The 25,221-nt window shown below is 42.1% G+C and overlaps 1 protein-coding gene across 3 annotated transcripts in view; it reads right to left on the bottom strand.

The window, feature by feature from the left end:
- Positions 1–13,297, bottom strand: part of LOC120020745 (casein kinase I-like) — a 65,271-nt gene extending 51,974 nt beyond the window's left edge. For all 3 annotated transcript variants that reach the window (XM_038964485.1, XM_038964484.1, XM_038964486.1), the window contains exons 1-2: positions 13,122–13,297; positions 7,661–8,490 (exon numbers count right to left, since the gene is read on the bottom strand). In XM_038964485.1, the coding sequence (XP_038820413.1) occupies positions 7,661–7,894 (234 nt within the window). In that variant the 5' untranslated portion in view covers positions 7,895–8,490; positions 13,122–13,297. The remainder of the gene's footprint in view (positions 1–7,660; positions 8,491–13,121) is intronic.
- Positions 13,298–25,221: the final 11,924 nt, after the last annotated feature.

Consider the following 25,221-nt stretch of genomic DNA (forward strand, 5'->3'; position numbering starts at 1 on the left):
ATATCTTTTACTGGTTTGTCACGATCGCTAACTTTTACTGCTGGGGAATGGCTTGTGTTTCTGGCTATTGTGGTAAGCTAATATAACGCTATATTGTGTTTTCGCTGTAAAACACTTAATAAATCGGAAATATTGGCTGGAATCACAAGATGCCTGTCTTTCATTTGCTGTACACTATGTATTTTTCAGAAATGTTTTGTGATGACTATTTAGGTATTTGGCGTTGGTGTCTGTAATTATTCTGTCTGCTTTCGGTGCAATTTCTGATTGTAGCTGCAATGTAAACTATGATTTATACCTGAAATATGCACATTTTTCGAACAAAACATAGATTTATTGAATAACATGTTATAAGACTGTCATCTGATGAAGTTGTTTGTTGGTAAGTTTGGTTGGTTCTTGGTTAGTTAGGTTGGCTTTGTGCATGCTACCTGTGCTGTGAAAAATGTCTGTCCTTTTTTGTATTTGGTGGTGAGCTAACATAAATATACGTGCTGTTTTCGCTGTAAAACATTTTAAAAATCGGACATGTTGGCTGGATTCACAAGATGTGTACCTTTCATTTGCTGTATTGGACTTGTTAATGTGTGAAAGTTAAATATTTCTAAAAAATATATTTTGAATTTCGCGCCCTGCACTTGAAGTGGCTGTTGTCATATTGTGGCCGGCCTCGGGCTTGCAGCCAGAAGAAGTTAACAACAGACTTTCAGCATGCTTATAGAGAAAGCCAATCAACATGTACTGCACTGACACAAATTACTGATGATTGGTTGAAAGGAATCGATAATAAGATTGTGGGAGCTGTACTGTTAGATTTCAGTGCAACCTTTTGATATTATTGACCATAACCTGTTATTGAAAAAACTTAATTGTTATGGCTTTTCAACCTCTGCCATATTGTGGATTCAGAGCCATCCATCTAATATAATTCAAAGGGTTTTCTTTAATGGAAGCTTCTATAATGTCAAACATGAAAAGTGTGGTGTACCGCAAGGCAGCTCTCTAGGCCCTCTACTCTTTTCTAATTTTACCAATGACCTGCCACTGGCATTAAACAAAGCACGTGTGTCCATGTATGCTGATGATTCAACCATAAACACATCAGCAACCACAGCTAATGAAGTCATTGAAACCCTTTACAAAGAGTTGCAGTCTGTTTCGGAATGGGTGGCCAGTAGTAAACTGGTCCTGAACATCTCTAAAACTAAGAGCATTGTATTTGGTACAAATCATTCACTAAGTTCTAGACCTCAGCTGATTGGTGTGGCTGTTGAACAAGTTGAGGAGACTAAATTACTTGGCGTTACCTTAGATTGTAAACTGTCATGGTCAAAACATATAGATTAAATGGTTGTAAAGATGGGGAGAGGTCTGTCAGTAATAAAGAGATGCTCTGCTTTTTTGACACCACACTCCACAAAGTACTGCAGACTAGTTTTATCTTATCTTGATTATTGTCCAGTCGTGTGGTCCAGTGCTGCAAAGAAAAACCTAATTGTGTTACCAGTCCCTCTACCCGCGAAACCTAATTTGCAAAATGGCGGACGGAAGACAGGGTGGTGCGGCAGGTGCCGCTTCTCATTCGAATGCTGTAATTTTATCTAAACCATCAGGTGTACGCCGACCCCAGCTAAGTAACTCATGCAAAGAGTTAAAGCGCAATTATGTGTTTTATCTCCAGTACTCTGCCATGATTGTCAGTTATGTAGCTGCTCTACTGATAATCTCAGTGCGTCCTTGCTGGGATGACACAATCAGTCTACTACCGGAGAATATTAACACCAAACACATTGGTTCACCGTTCCACGGGAGCGGACAGTACACAGCATCCCATAATGTTCTGAATAATGGCCAAGTCTACCTCGCTCCTTATTCTACTGAACCGCTTAGGCGTAACAAACACAAGTCCAACATTTATCGGAAACTGTTAAACTACCTGTTCACTACCCTCCTGCTCTCCGGGGATGTGCAACTCAATCCTGGGCCCAACATCACCGAGCCAGCGATACGCACCGGAGTGGAAAGCGGTGGATGGCCTCGTCCACTGATCGTCGCCGCTGTGGAAGTGGGTGAGTGCTATCCCATGGTCCCATGGTTTCTCTCGACTCACCCGGCTCCAGGATAGATTTTGACTCTTCAAACATACCAAAGTCGCTATATGCGATCCCTGACTCTGCTTCTGGTACGCAAGCTGTTTTAATTAGTTCCCCGCATCCAGTGCAGGCGGGAGGGATTGTTAATTGCGCTACCGAACTGCCCCTAATCAAAACGAAACAAAACGGCCTAAACCCAGCCGTCAGAAAACACAGAAAATGTAACTTTTTTCAATGTGTCAATCACTCTCGAGTCATCTGGGACCCACGAGCTAAGCCCAAGGGACTACTAGGGGGGCACTTGAACATTCGTAGTGTCATATCAAAAAGTGATCAAATTCAACATCTACTCACAGACTCCAACCTTGACTTTCTCTGCCTCTCAGAGACATGGCTCCATAAAAACTCTCCATCTGCTGCTTTGATTGTGCCTGGCTACAATGTTTTCAGGAGAGACAGGACTGAAGGAAGAGGAGGGGGTGTGATGATTTACATTAAAGAACATATCCGATGTAAACAAATTGAGTGGTCATGTGATAATGAACTAGAATGTATTGGCCTGAACATTACACTGTCTCCCCAAATGTCTTTTACCCTCATTGGAATGTATAGGCCACCTTCCACCAAAAGTGTGTTTTTTGATCAGTTTAATAACATGCTTAGGGAATGTGATTTTGGGAAAGAGGTCATCTTAATGGGAGATTTTAACATTAATTATGAAGACAAGTGTTGTAGGAAAACCCTCAAACGGATCACTAATGCCTTTGACCTTACACAGCTAGTTAAAGGGCCAACCAGGGTGACTTGTTGCTCTAAAACACAGATTGATTTGGTGTTCAGTAATAAACCAGAGAGAGTGACTAAATCATTCAATATGGTTACTGGGCTATCTGATCATAATCTGACACTTATAGCCAGAAAGCTGTCTAAAAGCAGGTTTAACCTCTCTGTTAGAAAGCCTGATCAACTAAGAATACCTAAGAGTGAATTAAGCTATTTTGAAAACGCAATTAAGGGAATTAACTGGAATGATCTCTTGTCCTATGCAGACGTGGAAGCTGATAGTCAAGTTTTTCTATCCACAATCCAGACTACATTAAATGGTTTCCTAAAGAAAATCAAATCCAAACCTGGCCAAAAGAGCACTCTTCCTTGGCTAAATGGAGAAATCTGGAAATTGATGAAAGAACGAGATTATTATCTAAAAATAGCCCTAAGATCCAAATTAGAGCATGACAGACGTAGGTTTACCATGTTGAGAAATAAGGTGATGAAAGAAATCAGACAGGCCAAGGCAAACTTTTTTATTAACATAATTGGTGAAGCAAAGGGAAATTCTAAACTGATCTGGGAGAATCTAAAAAAGTTAACAGGGAAAGACCATAGTAACACTGCAAAAAGACTAGAAATCATGGTGAATAACAATCTAACAGGATGCAGTCGAAATAGCAATAGCCTTCAATTCCTACTTTATTGACTCTGTCAGGGTACTGACACAGAACCCCTCCACTGGTTTCTTGGGCTCAGTGCTAGTAAATGATGCTCAACCTGTCTTCATCATAAGGGAGGTTTCTGAGTCAAAGGTGGACAAGGTGATTAGCTCACTAAAGAACTCTAAAGCCAAAGATGTGTTTGGGATGGAGTCTACCTTTCTTAAAAACTACAAAGAGTCACTCATTGGCCCCATTACTAAGGTCACCAACACATCTATTGGTCTCGGGGTGTTTCCAAGGGTATGGAAGTCGGCCATAATAACGGCCATCTTTAAATCAGGCGACCCTGCTGACGTGAGTAACTACAGGCCCATTAGTATACTACCTGTGGTGTCGAAGGTTGTTGAAAAGTGTGTAGCAGAACAACTGATTGCCCACCTCAACAACAGCCCCTTCACATTACACTCCATGCAGTTTGGCTTCAGAGCGAAACACTCCACAGAAACGGCCAACTGCTTTCTTCTGGAAAATGTGAAGTCCAAGATGGACAAAGGGGGCGTTGTTGGGGCTGTGTTTCTGGACCTAAGGAAGGCTTTTGATACTGTTAACCATGAGATTCTCATCACAAAATTGTCCAAGTTCAACTTTTCCCCCGATGCCTTGAGATGGATGAAATCATACCTTGAAGGCAGAACTCAGTGTGTCAGAGTGAGCAATGAGCTGTCGCCCACTCTTAGCTATGATGTGGGTGTGCCCCAAGGGTCAATACTGGGGCCCCTCCTGTTCAGCCTGTACATTAATGATCTGCCTTCTGTCTGTACTGGGTCTGAAGTTCAAATGTATGCAGATGATACAGTGATATATGTGCATGCAAAGAGCAAACAACAAGCTGCACAAGAACTCACTACTGTAATGGTCCAGGTTACAAAGTGGCTCAGTGACTCGTGTTTGCATCTCAATGTGAAAAAAACTGTTTGCATGTTCTTCACAAAGAGGGCAACAGATGCTACTGAGCCAGATGTCTATGTGTCAGGGGAGAAGCTCCAGGTGGTATCTGATTTTAAGTACCTTGGCATCATACTTGATTCCAACCTCTCTTTTAAAAAGCATGTGAAAAAGGTAATTCAAATAACCAAATTCAACCTAGCTAATTTCCGATTTATACGAAATTGTTTGACTACAGAGGTAGCAAAACTGTACTTCAAATCTATGATACTCCCCCACTTAACATACTGCTTGACTAGTTGGGCCCAAGCTTGCTGTACAACAGTAAGACCTATTCAGTCTGTCTACAAACAGGCTCTCAAAGTGCTTGATAGGAAGCCCAATAGCCATCATCACTGTCACATCCTCAGAAAGCATGAGCTCCTGAGTTGGGAAAATCTTGTGCAATACACCGATGCATGTCTTGTATTCAAGATCCTAAATGGCTTGGCTCCCCCTCCACTCAGTATTTTTGTTAAACAGAAAACCCAAACATATGGCAGCAGATCCACAAGGTCTGCCATGAGAGGTGACTGTATAGTTCCCTTAAGGAAAAGCACCTTTAGTAAATCCGCTTTTTCTGTGAGAGCTTCCCATGTCTGGAATACACTGCCATCAGACACACATAACTGCACCACATATCACACTTTCACAAAATGCTTGAAGACATGGCTAAAGGTCAATCAGATTTGTGAACATGGTCCCTAGCTGTGTGTTGCCGCTTTCCATGTCTGTTGTCTGTAACTTGTGAGGTGTGGAAACACTTTGTTGCTTATATGAATTTTGTCTTGCTGCTTTTTGTTCTATGTTGCTCTGTCTGTATGCTACGTCTTGCTTGTCCTATGTTGCTATGTCTGTATGCTATGTCTTGTTCTATGTTGCTATTGTCTATATTGTAATTGTTTTTAATAACCTGCCCAGGGACTGCGGTTAAAAATTAGCCAGCTGGCTAAAACCGGCACTTTTACTGAAACGTTGATTAATGTGCACTGTCCCTGTAAAAATAAACTCAAACTCAAACTCAATTAAGCTGCAGCTGGCCCAGAACAGAGGGGCACGTTTTGCTCATCATTATAATCAGAGGGTTAATATTAATACTATGCATTCCAGTCTCTCTTGGCTAAAAGAGGAAAGACTGCGTCACTTCTTGTTTTTATAAGAAACATTGTGTTGGAAAATCAAAATTGTTTGCAATTTGCCAACTTACACACAGCACTGACACAACCACACAATTACCCCACCAGACATGCCACCAGGGGTCTTTTCACAGTCCCCAGGTCCAGAACAAATTCAAGCAAACACACAGTATTCTACAGAGCCACAGAACTCCCATTTTACCTCACAGCACCTGTCATCAAGGCAAAAGATGGCTACTTTGAAGAATCTCAAATATATTTTGAATTGCTTAACACTTTTTTGGTTACTACATGATTCCATATGTGTTATTTCATAATTTTGACGTCTTCACTATTATTCTACAATATTGAAAATAGTAAAAAATAAAGAAAAACCCTGGAATGAATAGGTGTGTCCAAACTTTTGACTGGTACTGTAGATGTAACTGATAGATACACACTACATGTTAATTGTTAAATTGTAAAGTATTTTGTCTGTAATGTCTTTTTTCGTTGTGTCGGACCCCTGTAAGACTGTCATTGGCTAATTGGATCTTAATAAATATCCTAATAAATCCTAATAGATAATAAATATCCTAATAAATCCTAATAGATAATAAATATCCTAATAAATCCTAATAGATAATAAATATCCTAATAAATCCTAATAAATATAAAATGCAAAAGGAACGTAAGGCTTCATCAGCGAGTCACAAACAACTTCGCAATGCGATGGAGGCAGTAAGATAAAAATATAGCTACTTAATCATTTGAAAACCTTAACATTTTACAACATATTATGAGGCATTTTTTTTTTTGTGCCCTGGCTTCAAAGTAGCTGAGGCAAAATCTGACCGCATCCGTGGAGGAAATTATTTTATAACCAGTAGTCTATTTCTCTGACGTTCTATTAGTTGTCAACTTTCTTTCCTTGTCCGGCAGCCAATCACACGTAGCCTACAGCCTTGTGCGCATTGTTGCCAGGCATTGAACAGGCGTTTTTTTTTGCGAACAGCGATTGAGTTAAATTATTAGCCTAAATGACTATTTAATCTACCGATCACCTTAGGAATAGTAGGTCAATTTACATAAATCCGCAAATGTGACGAACGTTTTATTATTAAAGTGTATTTAATGGTGGAAATTAACATCCCCTTGAAAATCATGTGCTGCCTATTAGACATGGGCGGTATAGGGTGTACATGTATTTATGGAATTTGGAAATAGCCACAGGATATATTTGCAAGAAAGGCATTTCACTGTACATTGTGACATTAAAACTAGATTCCACCCCCCCATACTGTCAACGTGGAAACAATTTCGTTGAAGTTTGTCAATACACTTTAATATCTGTAGCTATTTAAGTAAATACCTGCATGTCGACTTGTGCAATGCGTTAGGAGAGATATCAGATCACGTTGTTATTTCACCGTTCACATTATTTTACATTATGAAGCTTACTTTGTAAGCTTGATCAGGGACGTGCAACTATAGTTTTCCTTCCAACACTTCCTTCGGCCGCCTTTCCTTCCAGTTCGTTTGCACTCGTTAGCATATTTCTAACAAATTCACTATTACTTGTGCTAATTTTATCACCCAAATGGCTTTTCTATTTTTGGGTGCCCACTTCTGTACGAAAACTGTAATAGCTTAAATCCTTGAGTGAGAGAAGGACGGTATGAACATCTGGATACAACCTTACCACCTATACACGGGCTAGTGATTTTACTGTTCGTTACTCGTCTTGTTGGCTGAGGAAAAGTACATGTGGACATTTATTCTAACATGGTCAAAGTGTGCGGTAAGGACACACGTCATTGCATGTTCTGTTCATAAGTATTACCATAGTCTAAAATGTGATTTCTGTCTGAGCACCACGGGTAGATGCCCTAATCACGTTACGCAGTCATACATATGGGTACAGTACATTTCTGAAATGTACGGTAAGTTAAAATGCTGCCGATTAAATGTCCGATGCCACATGTTCCTAAAGGAAACCCTGGCGTGTGTGTGTATCTGTTAATGTTCGTCTCACCAGTTTGATGGCCACATATTCATTAGTGTACAGGTTCTTCCCCAGGCGAAGCTCTCCAAAGTTCCCACAGCCGATCTTCTTCCCGACCCGGAAGTTAGGGCCCACCATGAGCACCCCGGAGTTGCTCCCCGAGCTGCGACTGCCATGCCCCGACCGGCTCCCTCCGGACTTTGACATCTTCTTCCCTTCCTCTGCCTCCCCCTTTCCTCCTCCTCCTCTCTTGTCAAAGTCCATAAGTTTGTGGTACCCTGGCCTCTCCACGATCACTCCACTGCCATGCAGTCCTCAGAGCCGCCAAAACATCCACCAGACCGGCAGCGGACGTGGAGGGGAACAGAGCACCTCACACTGAGCAGGGGGTAGTCCTGAAAGTGTGTCTGCATATCATTTATATTTAGCCTATGGACTTCCAACGGTTGAGCTGATAACTACTAATTAAGCCAGCAATAGTGAGAGTAAAGATCTGGTGAACTGATCCGGATCGGGCAGCCGTCTTCACGGTCTCTCCTCTCCTGGTGGTCTGGGAAGCTCTCCCTCTCTTCTCCAATCACCAGCAACAAAACTGTATCTCAACCCAGGACTGGACTCGCAGGCTCACACAAACAAAGTACACTATCCTAGCTAAAGGTAGAAAGAAAGGCTCTCCTAGCTAAAGGAAGGAAGATGCTCCTGGCTGTGTGGTTGATGTGGGCGTTGTCCTCCAGCGCCCACTCCTGGTGAGGTTGTGAAGGCGCAGTCATTCCCAGCGGTCTGATACACCTGGCGGAGCGGTGGTCTGGGAACTCTGATTGGACTGAGACAGAGCAGCTCTACCGCTCACTGAAGAACACCTGGGGAAAGAGACAACGAGACAGAACGTTAACCAACCATTTCAAATCTGGGGATACTGAATTCATCTACAGGTTGGCACGCACACATAATAGGCTAACAATGCTATAGCTGTCAGAGCAGCTCATAGATTACTGCACCTGTACATAGCCCATCTATAATTTAGCCCAAACAACTACCTCTTTACCTACTGTATTTATTTATTTATTTTTGCTCCTTTGCACCCCATTATCTCTATCTCTACTTTGCACTTTCTTCCATTGCAAACCAACCATTCCAGTGTTTTTTTTACTTGCTATATTGTATTTACTTCGCCACCATGGCCTTTTTATATTTTTATATATATTTTGTTTGCCTTCACCTCCCTTATCTCACCTCATTTGCTCACATTGTATATAGACTTATTTTTCACTGTATTATTGACTGTATGTTTGTTTTACTCCATGTGTAACTATGTGTTGTTGTATGTGTCGAACTGCTTTGCTTTATCTTGCCCAGGTCGCAATTGTAAATGAGAACGTGTTCTCAATTTGCCTACCTGGTTAAATAAAGGTAAAATAAAATAAAATAAATAGTAATAGGCTAACAATGCTATAGTTATAGGCTAACAATGCTATAGTTATAGGCTATATAATTGTAGGCTAACAATGCTATAGTTATAGGCTAACAATGCTATAGTTATAGGCTATATAATTGTAGGCTAACAATGCTATAATTCTAGGCTAACAATGCTATAATTCTAGGCTAACAATGCTATAATTCTAGGCTAACAATGCTATAATTCTTCAACCATGTGAAAACAGAAGTTGAAGTAAATAAAAGCAGTATTTGTTTAGTTTTGTTGGTTAATTGACATTCAAAAGAACGGTATTAGTTTGTTATTCTAAGTACCGTGTTGTCCTCAGGAATCAGCCACTATACTCTCGATAGGCATTCCAGGAAGGAACTTCTTGTGAAGCTAAAAGATAAACTGAAGTTGCAAATAACTACAATAACAAACAGTGTTGTATTAATTCAGGCTAACAAACCCACTCAACTGAATCAGGCGTAACTTCTACCACAGTCAACATGCATGGCTACGTCCTCAATCGGCCCCTATTCCCTATGAGCCCTGGTCTAAAGTAGTGCCCTATGTAGGGAATAGGGTGCCAGCCCAGGTCTAAAGTAGTGCACTATGTAGGGAATAGGGTGCCATGTGGCAAACCTCCCTCCCACGACAGAGCAATACAGAGCTGTATTCCAAATATAGGCCCTACACACAGACACGTGATTTCTACAAACTGTTGTCTGAGCACAAGCTTGAACTAAACCCAGCAACTAGAGAATCTGAGGTCAGGTGAACAAATTACCAAAGAACAGAAATCACTAGAAAAGGACCTAGTTGTCTCTTAATAATACCAAGCACAGCAGTAAAATACCAATGTCAACACAGACCTTTCACTGGGAAGTAAAAAAACAACACCAACAAAACTTTAACCAAAATACACATTTTCCTGATTAGCTAATTCTTATAAAAGAGAGAAGATAATCCAGGACAGAGAAAGTCTTGCATGTCGAAAGACCCCGGTGTTGTAACTTTAATGGGTTACAGAGTTAATGTTTAAGTTTATTCATCGAGCTGTATCTAAAGATATTTTCTTTACAGTTATTTACTATGTAATTGTATTAGAATTTGTGTGTTGGAGATTGAGAGAACTACATACGTATTTTGTACTGGTTAGTATTGAATTGCGCTTTTGACTGCAAGTTCCAGAATGCCTTGCGACAGGAAGTAGAGAGAGAACGAGCTAGTTATGTGCAAGGGACAAGTGATTATCCTGACTTTTCGCTAGCATCTCATTATTCATTGTTCTGTAGAATCGAAAGTTGTTAAATGTAACGTGAACAAGTATTATTAATAAAAGAAGCTTTCATATCAAACCCGACGTTCCGAGTGATTACTTTGAAGATAGTTATTCTAAAACCCGGAGCATCTAAAGTCTGATATTTAGAAACGAGAGCCCATCATGCAGTTACACCTGTATTCATTTAGCAGTGGCCGGACAGAGAGGAACAGACAGGAACAAGGCCTCCATATAACCTCTTGACAGACAGACAGAGGAACAAGGCATCCATATAACCTCTTGACAGACAGACAGAGGAACAAGGCCTCCATATAACCTCTTGACAGACAGACAGAGGAACAAGGCCTCCATATAACCTCTTGACAGACAGACAGACAGACAGACAGACAGACAGACAGAGGAACAAGGCCTCCATATAACCTCTTGACAGAGACAGAGAGGAACAAGGCATCCATATAACCTCTTGCTTCTGACATAATACATCTGATCGTTTGAGACGGATTGAGTAGCAGGGTTGTAATCAATTCCATTTCAATTCTAGTAAATTAAGGAAGTACACTGAAATTCCTGTTCAGTAGGAACATTTGAAATTGGGTTTACTTTCTGAATTGACTGGAATTGAAATGACATTTACATTTTTTTACATTTTAGTAATTTAGCAGACGCTCTTATCCAGAGCGACTTACAGTAGAGTGCATACATTTTTATTACATTTTTTACATACTGAGACAAGGATATCCCCTACCGGCCAAACCCTCCCTAACCCGGACGACGCTATGCCAATTGTGCGTTGCCCCACGGACCTCCCGGTTGCGGCCGGCTGCGACAGAGCCTGGGCGCGAACCCAGCCCAGCCTGGGCGCGAACCCAGAGACTCTGGTGGCGCAGCTAGCACTGCGATGCAGTGCCCTAGACCACTGCGCCACCCGGGAGGCAATGACCCCAACCCTGCAGAGTAGAATCATCACAACACCACAGTATGACTCAAATGCAGACCTTCCTCCATGTGCAGCGGACTTCTGTGGTGTGCAGCAAAGCCACAAATGGTGCCATCCACATCCAGCCGAGTAGGCCTTACTCTAGAGAAGTATGGGGTTACTTCATCTAACTTTCACTGTGTTGATGACCCATTTCAGACTGTTTAGGGGTCGCTTGTGATTAGGGCTGAGAAGACACCAGTAATTGTGATACTCATTAGTATAGTGGCAAGGAAACAAAACACGAATCGGCGTTAACTTCATTGGGAAAACAGCCCTAATGTTGGAAACAAACACAAATATCCATAATCACATTTATTTCCAAAGCTATAGCATCCAATAGTTTACATACAGCAGGTTTTCAAAGGACCATAAAGTTCATTTTTGCCATGGGGGGAAAAAAATAGTGTTTCACTGGTATGTCACAGCCCTACTTGACTCTGTTGGTCTCACAACATAATAAACAAGAGAGCACTGCCAGGGGAATCCACCGTCTTCATTAAGCCTCTAAATGTAATATCTATGTGGTTTTAGGAATAAGACTTCTGTGCTACTGCCAGTGGGGTAACAGACAAAATACGGCTTTTGGTTTAGAGAGAGTGGCAAGGGCAAAGACTGGGGAGTAGATTCTAGCAGAACATTATGGTCCTTGCTCAAACATTGTGATATGTTTGCAAGCCTACCCACAGCTTTGAAACTACAGTAGCTAGCTAGTTTGCACGTATGAATATACTAACATAGACAGCAACCAAACAAGTAGCCATTAAGCTCAATACTACCTAGATTAGCTTGATTTTCAGTAGATTGCATCTAGGTTGCTGGAAAACACTCTTGCTGTAAAGGTTTTGGTCATAATAGGCAAGTTAGCAATCGACTTATGTCCACGATAACTAGTTAGTCAAAATGATTGTGTGATGTGCGTATCTGTTTGGCATTACCGATACACCATTGTAGTAAACTAGTTATTAAAACCTGACTTGATTCATTTTTTAATTACCCAGGTAATGTATCGTTTAGTTCTGTGTTTACACAGCTTCAACAAGCTAACCACGGCACCGGGGACAAGCTAGCTAGGCCTGATACACTTCACCTGCTCTCCTAGTTACTTATGGTTAACGTTATGTTACCTAACGATAGCCAGCTAAATTAGCAAGCTGTCTTCCTGTCCTGGCATTGTCGTCGTAGTTGACAGTGGATTATATAACAGTTATAACGTTAGAATTATAAAAGCAAAAATAGAAGTTATAAGATTTAGCTAGGGTTTTGCAAAGAAAGTTCACGTTAGGGTTAGCAGTAACTGGTGTCGCAGCTAAGTTAATTAGCCACCTAGCTAAAGTTAGCTATGACAGGCAGATTCACCTTTGGTTAATTTATGTTAGCAAGTTCTTGCTACGTCAACCAACTAACGTTAACTTAGTTAGCCAGTTACCTGCATGAGATGCCTAGTTAGTTAGCCAACCTATCAAAATGCAATTACCGTAATATGTACATTTGGCTTTGCTAACTAGCCTACCTACGGTAGATATCACAAGATTCCGGAAGTTAGCTAGCTACAATGTTAGTAACTAGCAGTTGATTTGTCGCTGTGGCCCCAGCGAGGCAACTTTTGTACGGTGAATTGTCGATGGTAAATAAAAGTGTAAAGAGAAAAAAAATGATGTTTAAAAATGAGCAGCAACATGAACATTTCCCAAGTACCCAAAATAATAATACGGCAACTCCTTAATCCGTACTTTACCGTCGAGAACGATGCATATTTCCTCCAACACATCAACATTTTTTGCAAAACAAACGAAGAGACTAAATCGTTTACCTTCTCCTGTTCTGTTTTAAGACACGGAAATTCCAAATGCATAGTTTATGTAATTTTCTTCAATTTACTCCTCTCTCTCCTTGCCTGTCGTCTCTTTAGCTAAGTCTCGCCACTGCCGGTAAAAAGAAGAAGGCAACAAACCGAACAGAACATTTTGCTACAGCTGCGCTGTTCATCACCAGTCCAACCTGTGTGAAGATAGCCACAATAACGATTATCCACAATAGTGGAATTTGCGGTTCGTCTTCAAAATAAAAGTCTCACATTTGAAACTGATCCATACAGATACTGTACAAATGGTGGAATAATGTAATATTTGGACTAGATAATGCTTAACAAGGTTGGATTGTTGTTAAATAGCTAAAGCATTAATACAATAATTAAATATTTTGACAATAAACAATACAAAAAAGTTTAAATTCCACTGTGGCTGTATTAAACTGCATAATTGTACTGGGGGCATACACATCTTCACTGTAGAGCCTTGCATATGGAGTGTGTACACATGAAATGGGGTATCAGCCTACTCAGTGACACCCACAGAACACAACTATTAGGAGAATGTTCCATCAACAGCCTACACAGAACAGGGTTGCCATGTTCTCAGAATGTTCCATCAACAGCCTACACAGAACAGGGTTGCCATGTTCTCAGAATGTTCCATCAACAGCCTACACAGAACAGGGTTGCCATGTTCTCAGAATGTTCCATCAACAGCCTACACAGAACAGGGTTGCCATGTTCTCAGAATGTTCCATCAACAGCCTACACAGAACAGGGTTGCCATGTTCTCAGAATGTAAAGATAACACTGTTCGAGACACGTTCCTGTGTATCAGTTGTCAAGACATCGCCTGATGGTCCCAAAGAAATGGTCCCAAAGAAATGGTCCCAAAGTGGGTCTCAAACCCAAAGCCACCAGCACCAATGATAAACGCCCTAATCACTGTCCCAATGAGGGATATCTTGAGGGCATGTGCTTATTGAGCCAGTATAGTTAGGCCCTGAATAACCCCTCCTCCCCAGTATAGTTAGGCCCTGTCCTGAATAACCCCTCCTCCCCAGTATAGTTAGGCCCTGTCCTGAATAACCCCTAACCCCTCCTCCCCAGTATAGTTAGGCCCTGTCCTGAATAACCCCTAACCCCTCCTCCCCAGTATAGTTAGGCCCTGAATAACCCCTCCTCCCCAGTATAGTTAGGCCCTGTCCTGAATAACCCCTAACCCCTCCTCCCCAGTATAGTTAGGCCCTGTCCTGAATAACCCCTAACCCCTCCTCCCCAGTATAGTTAGGCCCTGAATAACCCCTAACCCCTCCTCCCCAGTATAGTTAGGCCCTGAATAACCCCTAACCCCTCATCCACAGGCATTGTGTCGATCAGGAACAATGTGATAGGTGTGAGGAGCGTCATTAAAACAGGTTAACATGCCCCACCAACATTAGACAACTATACAGAAAAACCTTAAATTAATTAAATAACTTAATAAAATCAATGATGAGAGAATAGTCAGATGAATTGATATCTGACACGGACACGGTGGCGTAGCAAGAGGATCGGACATGTACAATGTAATCATGTACGTCAAATATTTAAATTGAAAACACTATGTTAAAAGCACTGTTTGTGTGAGTATCCTTGACAACAGACAAAGAACTATGAATGGATCAGTGGTTCACCAATCAGGACCTTGATTGTCTCAGCAACAGGAACAAGACATGATGTGTAAATTATTTTTCTTTGGACACATTAATCTTCAAGCAACGTTCCCATGAAAATGTGTTTCTAAAACATCAATTTATTTTATTCTGAGAACATGGCAACCATGTTCTGTGTATGTTTGGTGGGACGTTGATGGAATATTCCCTTTAATTTTTAGGGTGAAACCGAAAATTCCACTATTGTGTCTAATCCTATTGTGGCTAGCTTCTCACAGATTTAATAAACTAGCTATCCTAACTTGGTTTGGAGAATAGTTAGTCATAAACTCACTGGGGGGGGAAATGCTGTGCGGTAGCTCAGCAGCTGAGGAAGTGGATATTTCTTGACAATCCACGTTTTAACCTTATATGCAGCCTACTGCATGATAGGCCTCTCTAGGCTACTATACACCGGCCCTATGTGCTTTGTAAGTTAGCAATAGTATCAATTGTAAGAGGATGTGAACTCTTGCTCAGTGTTATCAAACCATCTGCTAGTTTATCATGAGAGCTTCTCAGACGTGTATTTCCTATAGAGGTGTGAAGTCTCAAACCCTGTAGGTAGTTTCCACACTGCCCTTCTGTGTCTGAAGGGGACACAGTGCACACATGAAGCTGTGAACAGGCAGCTGGACATCACAGGAGGCTACTGGGGAGAGAACGGCTCATAATAATATCCGTAACGGAGCAGATGGAATGGCATCAACCACATAGAAACCATGTTTGATGTATTCGACTAATTCCGCTCCAGCCATTACCACAAGCCCGTCCTCCCCAATTAAGGGAACACCAACCTCCTGTGGAGGATAGACAGTATATTACCAGCAGGACTGAGTAGAACTGGGATGATAAACCAAAAATGATCTACCAAACCAACTACCTATCATGGACATTTTGCTGATATTGTTCATTACGATAAATAACCTATAGGGCCCTACTAGAGATATGTGATGTTTGAAATGAAATAATTTTGCTATTATGGGTGATTGTTAAGGTGACAATTGATGGCTACAACATTCAAAGTAGTAGTAGTAGTAGTAGTTTAAAGGGTAATATTAACTTTTTTTAAATACTGTGGTGCAAATTAATGTTATAAATGTATCTTTCTATTTATCGTTATCATGAGCATTTAGTACATCGATCGTGATATGGATTTTGGTCCATATCGTTCAGCTGTACACTCTGGGGGGGAAAAAACTTATTCAAAGGGTTCTCCTATGGGTACAGCCAAAGAACCCTTTTAGGTTCTAGAGAGTACCTTTTATTCTAAGAGTGTAGGACTGACTGACAGTATGTTCCCGATCTTGTGGATAGCCTTTGTTCTGGTCAAAGTCATGGGTAACTCTGAGCCAACTGTTTTCCTTTAGTTGTATAAGGAGCGTCTTTCTCAGGTTCATTCTCTCTGTTTTTCCTAATGGATTAGTATAGAGCATTTCACTTTGGCAGTTTCAGTTATAACATGTTGTTGCTTATAAGAAGTGTTTGTTTCTGTGGCCCATTTTTGTCTCTGTTACACTTCCATCAAAAGGCCATACATTCCAGGCAGTGGTGGAAAGATGGCCATGTATTCCTGAACGCCAGCCTACCCAACATCACCTTCTCTCTGTGAGTGGAGCTGGGGAGAAGGACAGTGGGAACTACACCTATATATGATCATATGAAACACCGTTTGAGTCTTTGCATGTGTCAAAAATAATACACGTCAAATAACACTATTTGACGTGTCAAATAAGCTTGTTGACCTATCAGGACCTAAATATGACCGCAGGTCACATAATAATGTAACACGTTCGTGAATTTTTTACGTAGTTATTACACATTGATTACGTTTTCACTCGTGTTTCATCTGTCACAACGATTCATCGATACGTATGCTATGATGCTGGTAAAGTTGTCTCTCGCACATACAGTGTTGGTCATTAAAAAAAAGCTAGCTAGCTCATAAATGCAAACAATGTTCTTCCCCAAAAACATAGCAAAACAACATCTGTTACCAGTAGCTGTAGTTAGCTAGCTAACTATCTAGCTAGGTGTCATCATCTACAATAACCCTAATTTATAAGACAGTTAGTATTTGGTAAATGGTTGTCGGACCCATCTATGTGAAGCTTGCCACAATAAGGATTAGCCACAATAGTGGACTCTGCGGTTAGCCTTCAAAGTAAAAGTGTGTCATTGACAGTGACACAAATGAATACAAATAGTAGAATGTTATATAAAATCAACAAAAGACAATTATTTGTTAATTTCACAAAAATCTGTTGAAATCACACTGGATGTATTATACTTTAGAATTGCATTGGGGGCATACTTATTTCACTGTACAGCCTTACCTGTGGATTAATGACATGGGGTATCAGTCTACTCAGTGACACCCAGAGAACATTAGCATCGTAGCTCTTATTGCGGGACTGAAACCACTGTGAATCGAGCCACGTTTATTGTCAACCTGTGTATTGAACACTATTCCTGAGGAGAAACAATACTGCGGGGATGTTTTGGAGTCTGATAACTGAGGAGGACGTTGGGGGAAAAAATATCTTGGGTATTGAGTAGACTGATACCCCATTTCATTGATGCCCAATCCTTAGGTAAAGCTGTACAGTGTAATATGAATGTCAATACACACAATAGGCTGACTGGGGAGGTGATTTCACACAGTCACAGTCCCACGATAAGAGCTACAATGCTAATATTTGCGTAAACTCTTCACAGTTGTGTTATGTGGGTGTCACCGAGTGGACTGATACCCCTTTTCACTGCTTTACATTCCAACCTTGTTTAACATTATCTAGTCTAAATATGGCATGATTCCACCAATTGTAACATTCTGCATAACTTTCAAATAGGTACTTTTATTTTGAAGGCAACCCGCATCCTTATTGTGGCTAGCTTCACAACACACAACACAGGCTACTTATAACGTTAGCTTTGGGCAACAGGGTTTAGTAGTTGGCTAGCTATTTATTTTCTTGAACTGAAGTTCAGTTTCAATAGGCGAACAACAAGTGTCTACCTGGCTAATACTTACTCACAACGATTCCTAAATCATTGCTAAGAATAATAGAAATGACTGCAGTTTCTACTTTTCAGGCTGGTTGTATTGGTGCTAACTAGGTAGCAAGCTAAAGCTAACGCTAGCTAGCTACCCCAGAAGTTGCGGTCCAACACAATATTTTACAATTAAACTGTGTTATTTGACGTGTCAAATTAAAAGCTAATTTAACGTGTCAAATAGTGTTATTTGACGTGTATCTTTGGACACTCAAAGACCCAAACTGCGTTCCATACCTATGGGACAGAGCCACCTCAGTGGTAGGAGGTCAGATATTCAACATGTAACAGGTGGTTCAGTGAATTTAGGCCTACATGATGAGTAACATTGTGTATTAAGTATTGTGTTAGCTCCCTGAGCCAGTGCCTAGGCTTCAGCTCAGTGGGTTAATACAGCCTTTTAGCAGACACTTATCCAAATGGACTTACGGTCATGCATGCATACACTTCGTTGGTGGGTGTGTGTGGTACCGGGAATCTAACCCACAAGCCTGACAGTGCAAGCGCCATGCTCTACCAACTGAGCCATACAGGACCACAGGTTTAAACCCAGTCAGGCACACCTCTACCCAAACAACTGAGACATACAAGACCACAGGTTTAAACCCAGTCAGGCACACCTCACACATTTCTGCTCACTGTCCTTTTGTTAGTTATGTTCCAACATTCCCTCCATCTTGTGCCGTTCTCCATTCTTTTAAAATCTTGGTTCCAATAGTTTATATCATTTTCTAAGAGGATGTCAGTTGGATATGCTCTCTGCTAGGTTTTGTATATCATACCTATGTCACGCCTGCTCACGCTCCCCCTCCCTGGTGCTCAAGGGGCTGCCCATCCAGGCTGCCCATCATTACGCACACCTGTCACCGTCGTTACGCGCATCAGCGCTTCATTTGGACTCACCTGGACTCCATCACTTTGTTGATTACCTCCCCTATATCTGTCTGTTCCTCAGTTTGATCCCTGTGTCAGCATTATTGTCGTTATGTTTCCCCTGTCTAGATGCTGTCCTTGTTTGTTTCATGTCGGTTATTTATTAAATGTTCACTCCCTGTACTTGCTTCTCGTTTCCCAGAGTCTGTCCTCACAACCTATCATATTAATATCCTTCCAATAATTTATATTATTTTCTAAGAGATTGTCAGTTGGATATACTCTCTGCCAGGTTTTATATATCTTACCTATCATTTGAATATCCTTCCAATAGTTGATATTATTATCTAAGAGGTTGTCAGAAGGATATACTCTCTGCCAGGTTTTATATATCTTACCTATCATTTGAATATCCTTCTAATAGTTGATATTATTTTTAGTTGTGACATACTTTCTAATGTATCTAAATATAACGTTTTTATTTAGTTTATTTCACCAGACCTCCTTACCTCTGTGCCCTCTGTCAATCCCCTTGAGCCAACGGTCAAGTCAAAGCCTGGCATGTGTGAGTGTGTGTGGTTGGGGTCCCGAGCCATGGTGAGACGTTCCTTCCCATCCACATGGTTCAACCCTTCTAGATATATTACAGCTGACTTAAAACATGATTCCAGGTGGCCTTGCTTCTAGATATATTACAGCTCTGACTTAAAACATGATTCCAGGTGGCCTTGCTTCTAGATATATTACAGCTCTGACTTAAAACATGATTCCAGGTGGCCTTGCTTCTTGATATATTACAGCTCTGACTTAAAACATGATTCCAGGTGGCCTTGCTTCTAGATGTATTACAGCTCTGACTTAAAACATGATTCCAGGTGGCCTTGCTTCTAGATGTATTACAGCTCTGACTTAAAACATAATTCCAGGTGGCCTTGCTTCTAGATATATTACAGCTCTGACTTAAAACATGATTCCAGGTGGCCTTGCTTCTAGATATATTACAGCTCTGACTTAAAACATGATTCCAGGTGGCCTTGCTTCTAGATATATTACAGCTCTGACTTAAAACATGATTCCAGGTGTCCTTGTTTCTAGATGTATTACAGCTCTGACTTAAAACATGATTCCAGGTGGCCTTGCTTCTAGATATATTACAGCTCTGACTTAAAACATGATTCCAGGTGGCCTTGCTTCTAGATGTATTACAGCTCTGACTTAAAACATGATTCCAGGTGGCCTTGCTTCTAGATATATTACAGCTCTGACTTAAAACATGATTCCAGGTGGCCTTGCTTCTAGATGTATTACAGCTCTGACTTAAAACATGATTCCAGGTGGCCTTGCTTCTAGATATATTTACAGCTCTGACTTAAAACATGATTCCAGGTGGCCTTGCTTCTAGATGTATTATTTCACTGGATGTTGTACGACATTGTACGGCTCATTTGAAATACAAACTGAAAAGTAGGGAAAGTATCAGTTATCATTTTTCAAGTGTTGGTGATCTTAGTTTAAAAGTTGACAGTTGGTCTTGATGTGTGTATTTGTGTATATTAATAACGTACTATTACATGATGAACTGTTCTGCCTGATTCATTCCTCAACATGTAGTCAGTCTACTTCCAGTCTGCTCAGCTACAGCAGTACACTTTTATTTAGTCATATCATTTTGTCAGAATCACCTAATATTGTGGGCAGAAGACCCAAAAAAAGGGTCCATCAACAAAAGGTTTGGTGATGATGTTTCTGGTTTTTATTTGTGGAATCCTCACCCCACAACAATAAAATATATGTCTAACGATTGCTGCTTTCTCTTTGGGTAAAATACAGGTTGCATTACAGTAGAGTAGGCCTAGTCTATGACTACAGGAGCGCATTTTGGGGTAAGGCGAACCCGCAGGATGGGAACGTAGCTTTTGTACCAGAACTGTTTCCTTCCATTGCGTCACGCAGAACACCAATTATTGCATCACAATAGCTTGGCGCACACCTGCCAGTAGTGTGTTCCAGGACATCCCGCTGTGGTCAGACTCACTGTATCCACCAGACAGCTCGGTAACAGTGTGACATTGCTTATTACTTCAACCCCAAGTTTCCTCTTGGTTAAAGAACGCATTTATCTAAACAGCACTGGATAGAAGATACATCTCCGTGCGCATTTTGGCCATCTTTCATCCTACAGTGGTCGTGGTGATGTGTGACTGAATTATGTTCGCCAATTCAGTCGAGGACCTTGGCCTCCGTACGCGAGTGCCCCGGCTCCTCCAAGCATCCGAGGAGGACTTAGGCTCAGAGGTGGTCACCGGGTACTTGAAACTATTCGTGGCTCTCCTCTCCGTCCTCCTTTTCCTCTTCTGGGTTATCCCTCTGCGGAAAGATGATGTAAGTACCGTGCTGTTCGCCAAGCCCGTAGACGTAGCAGCAGGAAGACGTTTTGAGTAGAGGGTGTTGTAGGGGAGGAGTGGCGGTTGAAATAAATCAGCTGCAGGCTAACAATAAAATACAATTCCTAATGTGATGAGCAGCCTAAGCATATAGGACAAGATTCGGTAACAGTAGTCACTGCAGTCTAAAGTTAATTGAAATAAATGTGGCAATTTTATAACTGACATGCAGATCGGTAGAAATGGTAGGATAAATTGTTAGCTTCCCCAAACCTGAAACTCACAACTGCCTAGGAATTGACCGTTGTGAACAGAGCGCATATTTATTTGTACTGCATAATTACAAGGTGTGTGTGAGAGAGAGGGGGTGTTTTCACTAAGATTGTGCCTATTAAAACTGAGCACAAATGGACAGCTATGCGATCCACCGCCGTGGAGAAAAGTGTTCACCTCGATCTAGCACCAGCGGGCAGAAAGCACCACTCACTGTGTTGATGGCTAGACTGGTGGACTAGTACACCAATGTTTTTGACATTCACAGGAACAGGCCTGTCAGCCGACCATGTTCCTTATTTCATATTGCTCCCTTTTTCTCCAAGTTTTGGATGATAAACTAATAGAAATGGAGCACTATTGTTCCAGATCACTTGATATCCACCACAAGGGGGAGAGAAGGGAAGAGGGAGACAGCGTGACCCGACTTAACTCAAACTAAACTGTCTATCATACAGCAGAGCATGTCTGACTCCAATCCCCCAGAACTGAACTGTCTATCATACAGCAGAGCATGTCTGACTCCAATCCCCCAGAACTGAATAGATAAGAGCATATTGTAACAACCTTAAGCCATCACCTAGCGATCTCATCAACTGGTTCGGACCTCTTGGCGTAACGGTGTTACCTTGACAGTCGCTGGAACCGGGTTTGAGTCCCAGTTGGGGAAACCCCCTGAATTTGCTATATTTATGTCAGAAGTGGGATGGTGGCCGTGGGGCCCTTGGAGAGCAGTGTCCACTTGAGGGACTTGGGACTTAGAGAAGCGTGGGGACACGCTCTCATGAAGGAAAGGGGTAGTGTGACAACCTTAAGCCAACATCTAGTCTCCTCATCAAGGGGGTTGGATCTCTTGCCGTAACGGTTAAGGTGTTTCCTTGATAGTTGCTGGACTCTGGTTCGAGTCCCGTTCAGGGCTACCCTCTGAGTTTGCTACAATATCAGGAGCTCACGACTTATAAAACAGAGCTGAGAGCTCTCCATGCAGAATGGGGTCTAAAACAGAGCTGAGATCTCTCCATGCAGAATGGGGCCAACATATAAATATCCCAGGTTTATTTTTCTACCCAATTCCATTATCATTTATATCAATAATGAACAGAAAACGAGTTAAAATAGTAGTAAATGATAGTAAACACAAATAATTGCAGTTGTACCATCTGACCACCAGGGGCCACTGCACCACCATCAAATCAAATCACATTTTATTGGTCACATACACATGGTTAGCTGATGTTATTGGAGTGTAGTGAAATGCTTGTGCTTCGAGTTCTGACAGTGCAGCAATATCTGAACAAGTAATCTAACAATTCCACAACAACTACCTAATACACACAAATCTAAGTAAAGGGATGGAATAAGCTTCCCGGCTGTATGTAATAACACTTAAGATTTTCTGGGCTAACAATGTAAGAAATAATACATTAAAAAAATGTAAATACCACAAAGTTTCCTAAGGACTAGAAGTGAGGCGACCCTCTCTGTCGGCGCCATCTTCAGATCTAGTAGTGGTGCCAGTAGGCTTACTCTACGTTTGTGTAACATATTGGAAGCGGATAGACAGACAGGCAGAATTTAGGCCTTAAATGTCTATTTTATGATCCTTATACCAATTTTTGCTGTGGCTTTTTTTCAACAGGATGAGGTCTACGACGAGATTGACTCGTAAGTCCTCTTTCATAATTTATTGTGAATTCAAAGGGATCTTTCATGTGGGTTAATAAAAAATTTAAAAAAAGATTACCATTGAATAATTCAGAATTAAAAAACAAATGACACCCTATTCCCTATGTAGTGCACTACTTTTGACCAGGACCCATAGGGCTCTAGTCAAAAGTAGTGCAGAGGGGATTAATTAGGGTGCCATTTGAGATTGATTGATTTTGTCCTGCAGAAACCTGGTCAATAGGTTCACAGAGGGAGTCACCCTCAACTACAAATACCTCCAGCGCTTGGAGGGGCTGCTGGACATGAAGAAGCTACAGATAGACAGACTGAACGCTGAAGCGAACTTTGACCTCTCCTCCTGCTGCTGCTACGGTTCTGACTCCTGCTCTGGGAGGTCCTCCTGCAGATACACCTCTGACTCCTGCTCTGGGAGGTCCTCCTGCAGCTACACCTCTGACTCCTGCTCTGGGAGGTCCTCCTGCAGATACACCTCTGACTCCTGCTCTGGGAGGTCCTCCTGCAGCTACACCTCTGACTCCTGCTCTGGGAGGTCCTCCTGCAGCTACACCTCTGACACTAAAACACATTCTAGATCACGTTGGAAATCTTCCGGATCTTCTACGTCCTCCTCCAGATCTAGTGGTGGTGACTGCAGCACCTGCCGACGCTGTAACAAACGGCCGGACAGGTTCCTGGGCGGTAGTCTGGATAGTCCCTACCCATTGGATAGCCCCAGCCCAGTGGAAAGCCCCAGACAACCATGTAGTCTTAGCCCACTACCAGGAGATGATAAGGGGCACGTAATATACCATGGCTCCACGCAAGCCTCCAACACCTCCTGCCACGCCTCCTGGCGTTCTACTCGCCGCTCCTCCGAAAATGCCTCCCGCTGCTCCTCTCCCAGCCCCTCGAGGTACGTGAATCCTTCTAACTCCTCCCCTAGCACCTCTAAGTATGTGAATCCTCCCCTAGCTCTTCCAAGTATGTGACTCCTCCCCTAGCTCTTCCAAGTATCTGACTCCTCCCCTAGCTCTTCCAAGTATCTGACTCCTCCCCTAGCTCCTCTAAGTATCTGACTCCTCCCCTAGCTCTTCCAAGTATCTGACTCCTCCCCTAGCTCTTCCAAGTATCTGACTCCTCCCCTAGCTCCTCTAAGTATCTGACTCCTCCCCTAGCTCCTCTAAGTATCTGACTCCTCCCCTAGCTCCTCTAAGTATCTGACTCCTCCCCTAGCTCCTCTAAGTATCTGACTCCTCCCCTAGCTCCTCTAAGTATCTGACTCCTCCCCTAGCTCCTCTAAGTATCTGACTCCTCCCCTAGCTCCTCTAAGTATCTGACTCCTCCCCTAGCTCCTCTAAGTATCTGACTCCTCCCCTAGCTCCTCTAAGTATCTGACTCCTCCCCTAGCTCCTCTAAGTATCTGACTCCTCCCCTAGCTCCTCTAAGTATCTGACTCCTCCCCTAGCTCCTCTAAGTACGTGACTCCTTCTGACTCTCCGCTGCCTCTGGAGTATCATCAAAGCCCTCGGCAGCCTACTATCGGTTACTACGACACCACCAAGATGGAGGACAAAGGGGACTATGTTCCTGTGGTTGCTACTACTGTTAAGTCTTCACCTGGCTGCAAAGACCGCTCCAACCCCCCTGACTGCTCCAAGACTCCGAATGCCGACGGTGTGGACCATTCCAAGACTCCGATGACAGTGAGACAGATTGTTTCAGTGAGACAACTGTTTGAGATGGTTCCAGGGAAAAGTGACCCACCTGTCCTGCACAGCTGCCACCAACGACAGCTGGAAGTCAATGTGCAACAGAAGGTCTGTACAAATTACCCTTTAAAATATCCTCTGCGTCCCAAATGGCATTTTATCCCCCATAGATCTGTGGTCAAAAATAGTAGTGTACTATATAGGGAATAGGGTGCCACTTTGGACACACACCCTGGTGAGGAGTTGTTGGGTTTGGTGGTAATCTGATGTAATCAAATGTAATCTAATGTATTCTAATGCAATCTAATGTATTCTGATGTCATCTAATGTAATCTAATCAAAGGTAGCCCATAATGAGAGACTGAAGGGAGGAGGGACCACCACCACCTCTAACCCGACCTCTACCTCCACCCACCTCGATACCACCCAGTCCACCACCTGT

This window comes from Salvelinus namaycush, chromosome 25 (assembly GCF_016432855.1).
Source record: "Salvelinus namaycush isolate Seneca chromosome 25, SaNama_1.0, whole genome shotgun sequence".
In the NCBI taxonomy this organism is placed as follows: domain Eukaryota; kingdom Metazoa; phylum Chordata; class Actinopteri; order Salmoniformes; family Salmonidae; genus Salvelinus; species Salvelinus namaycush.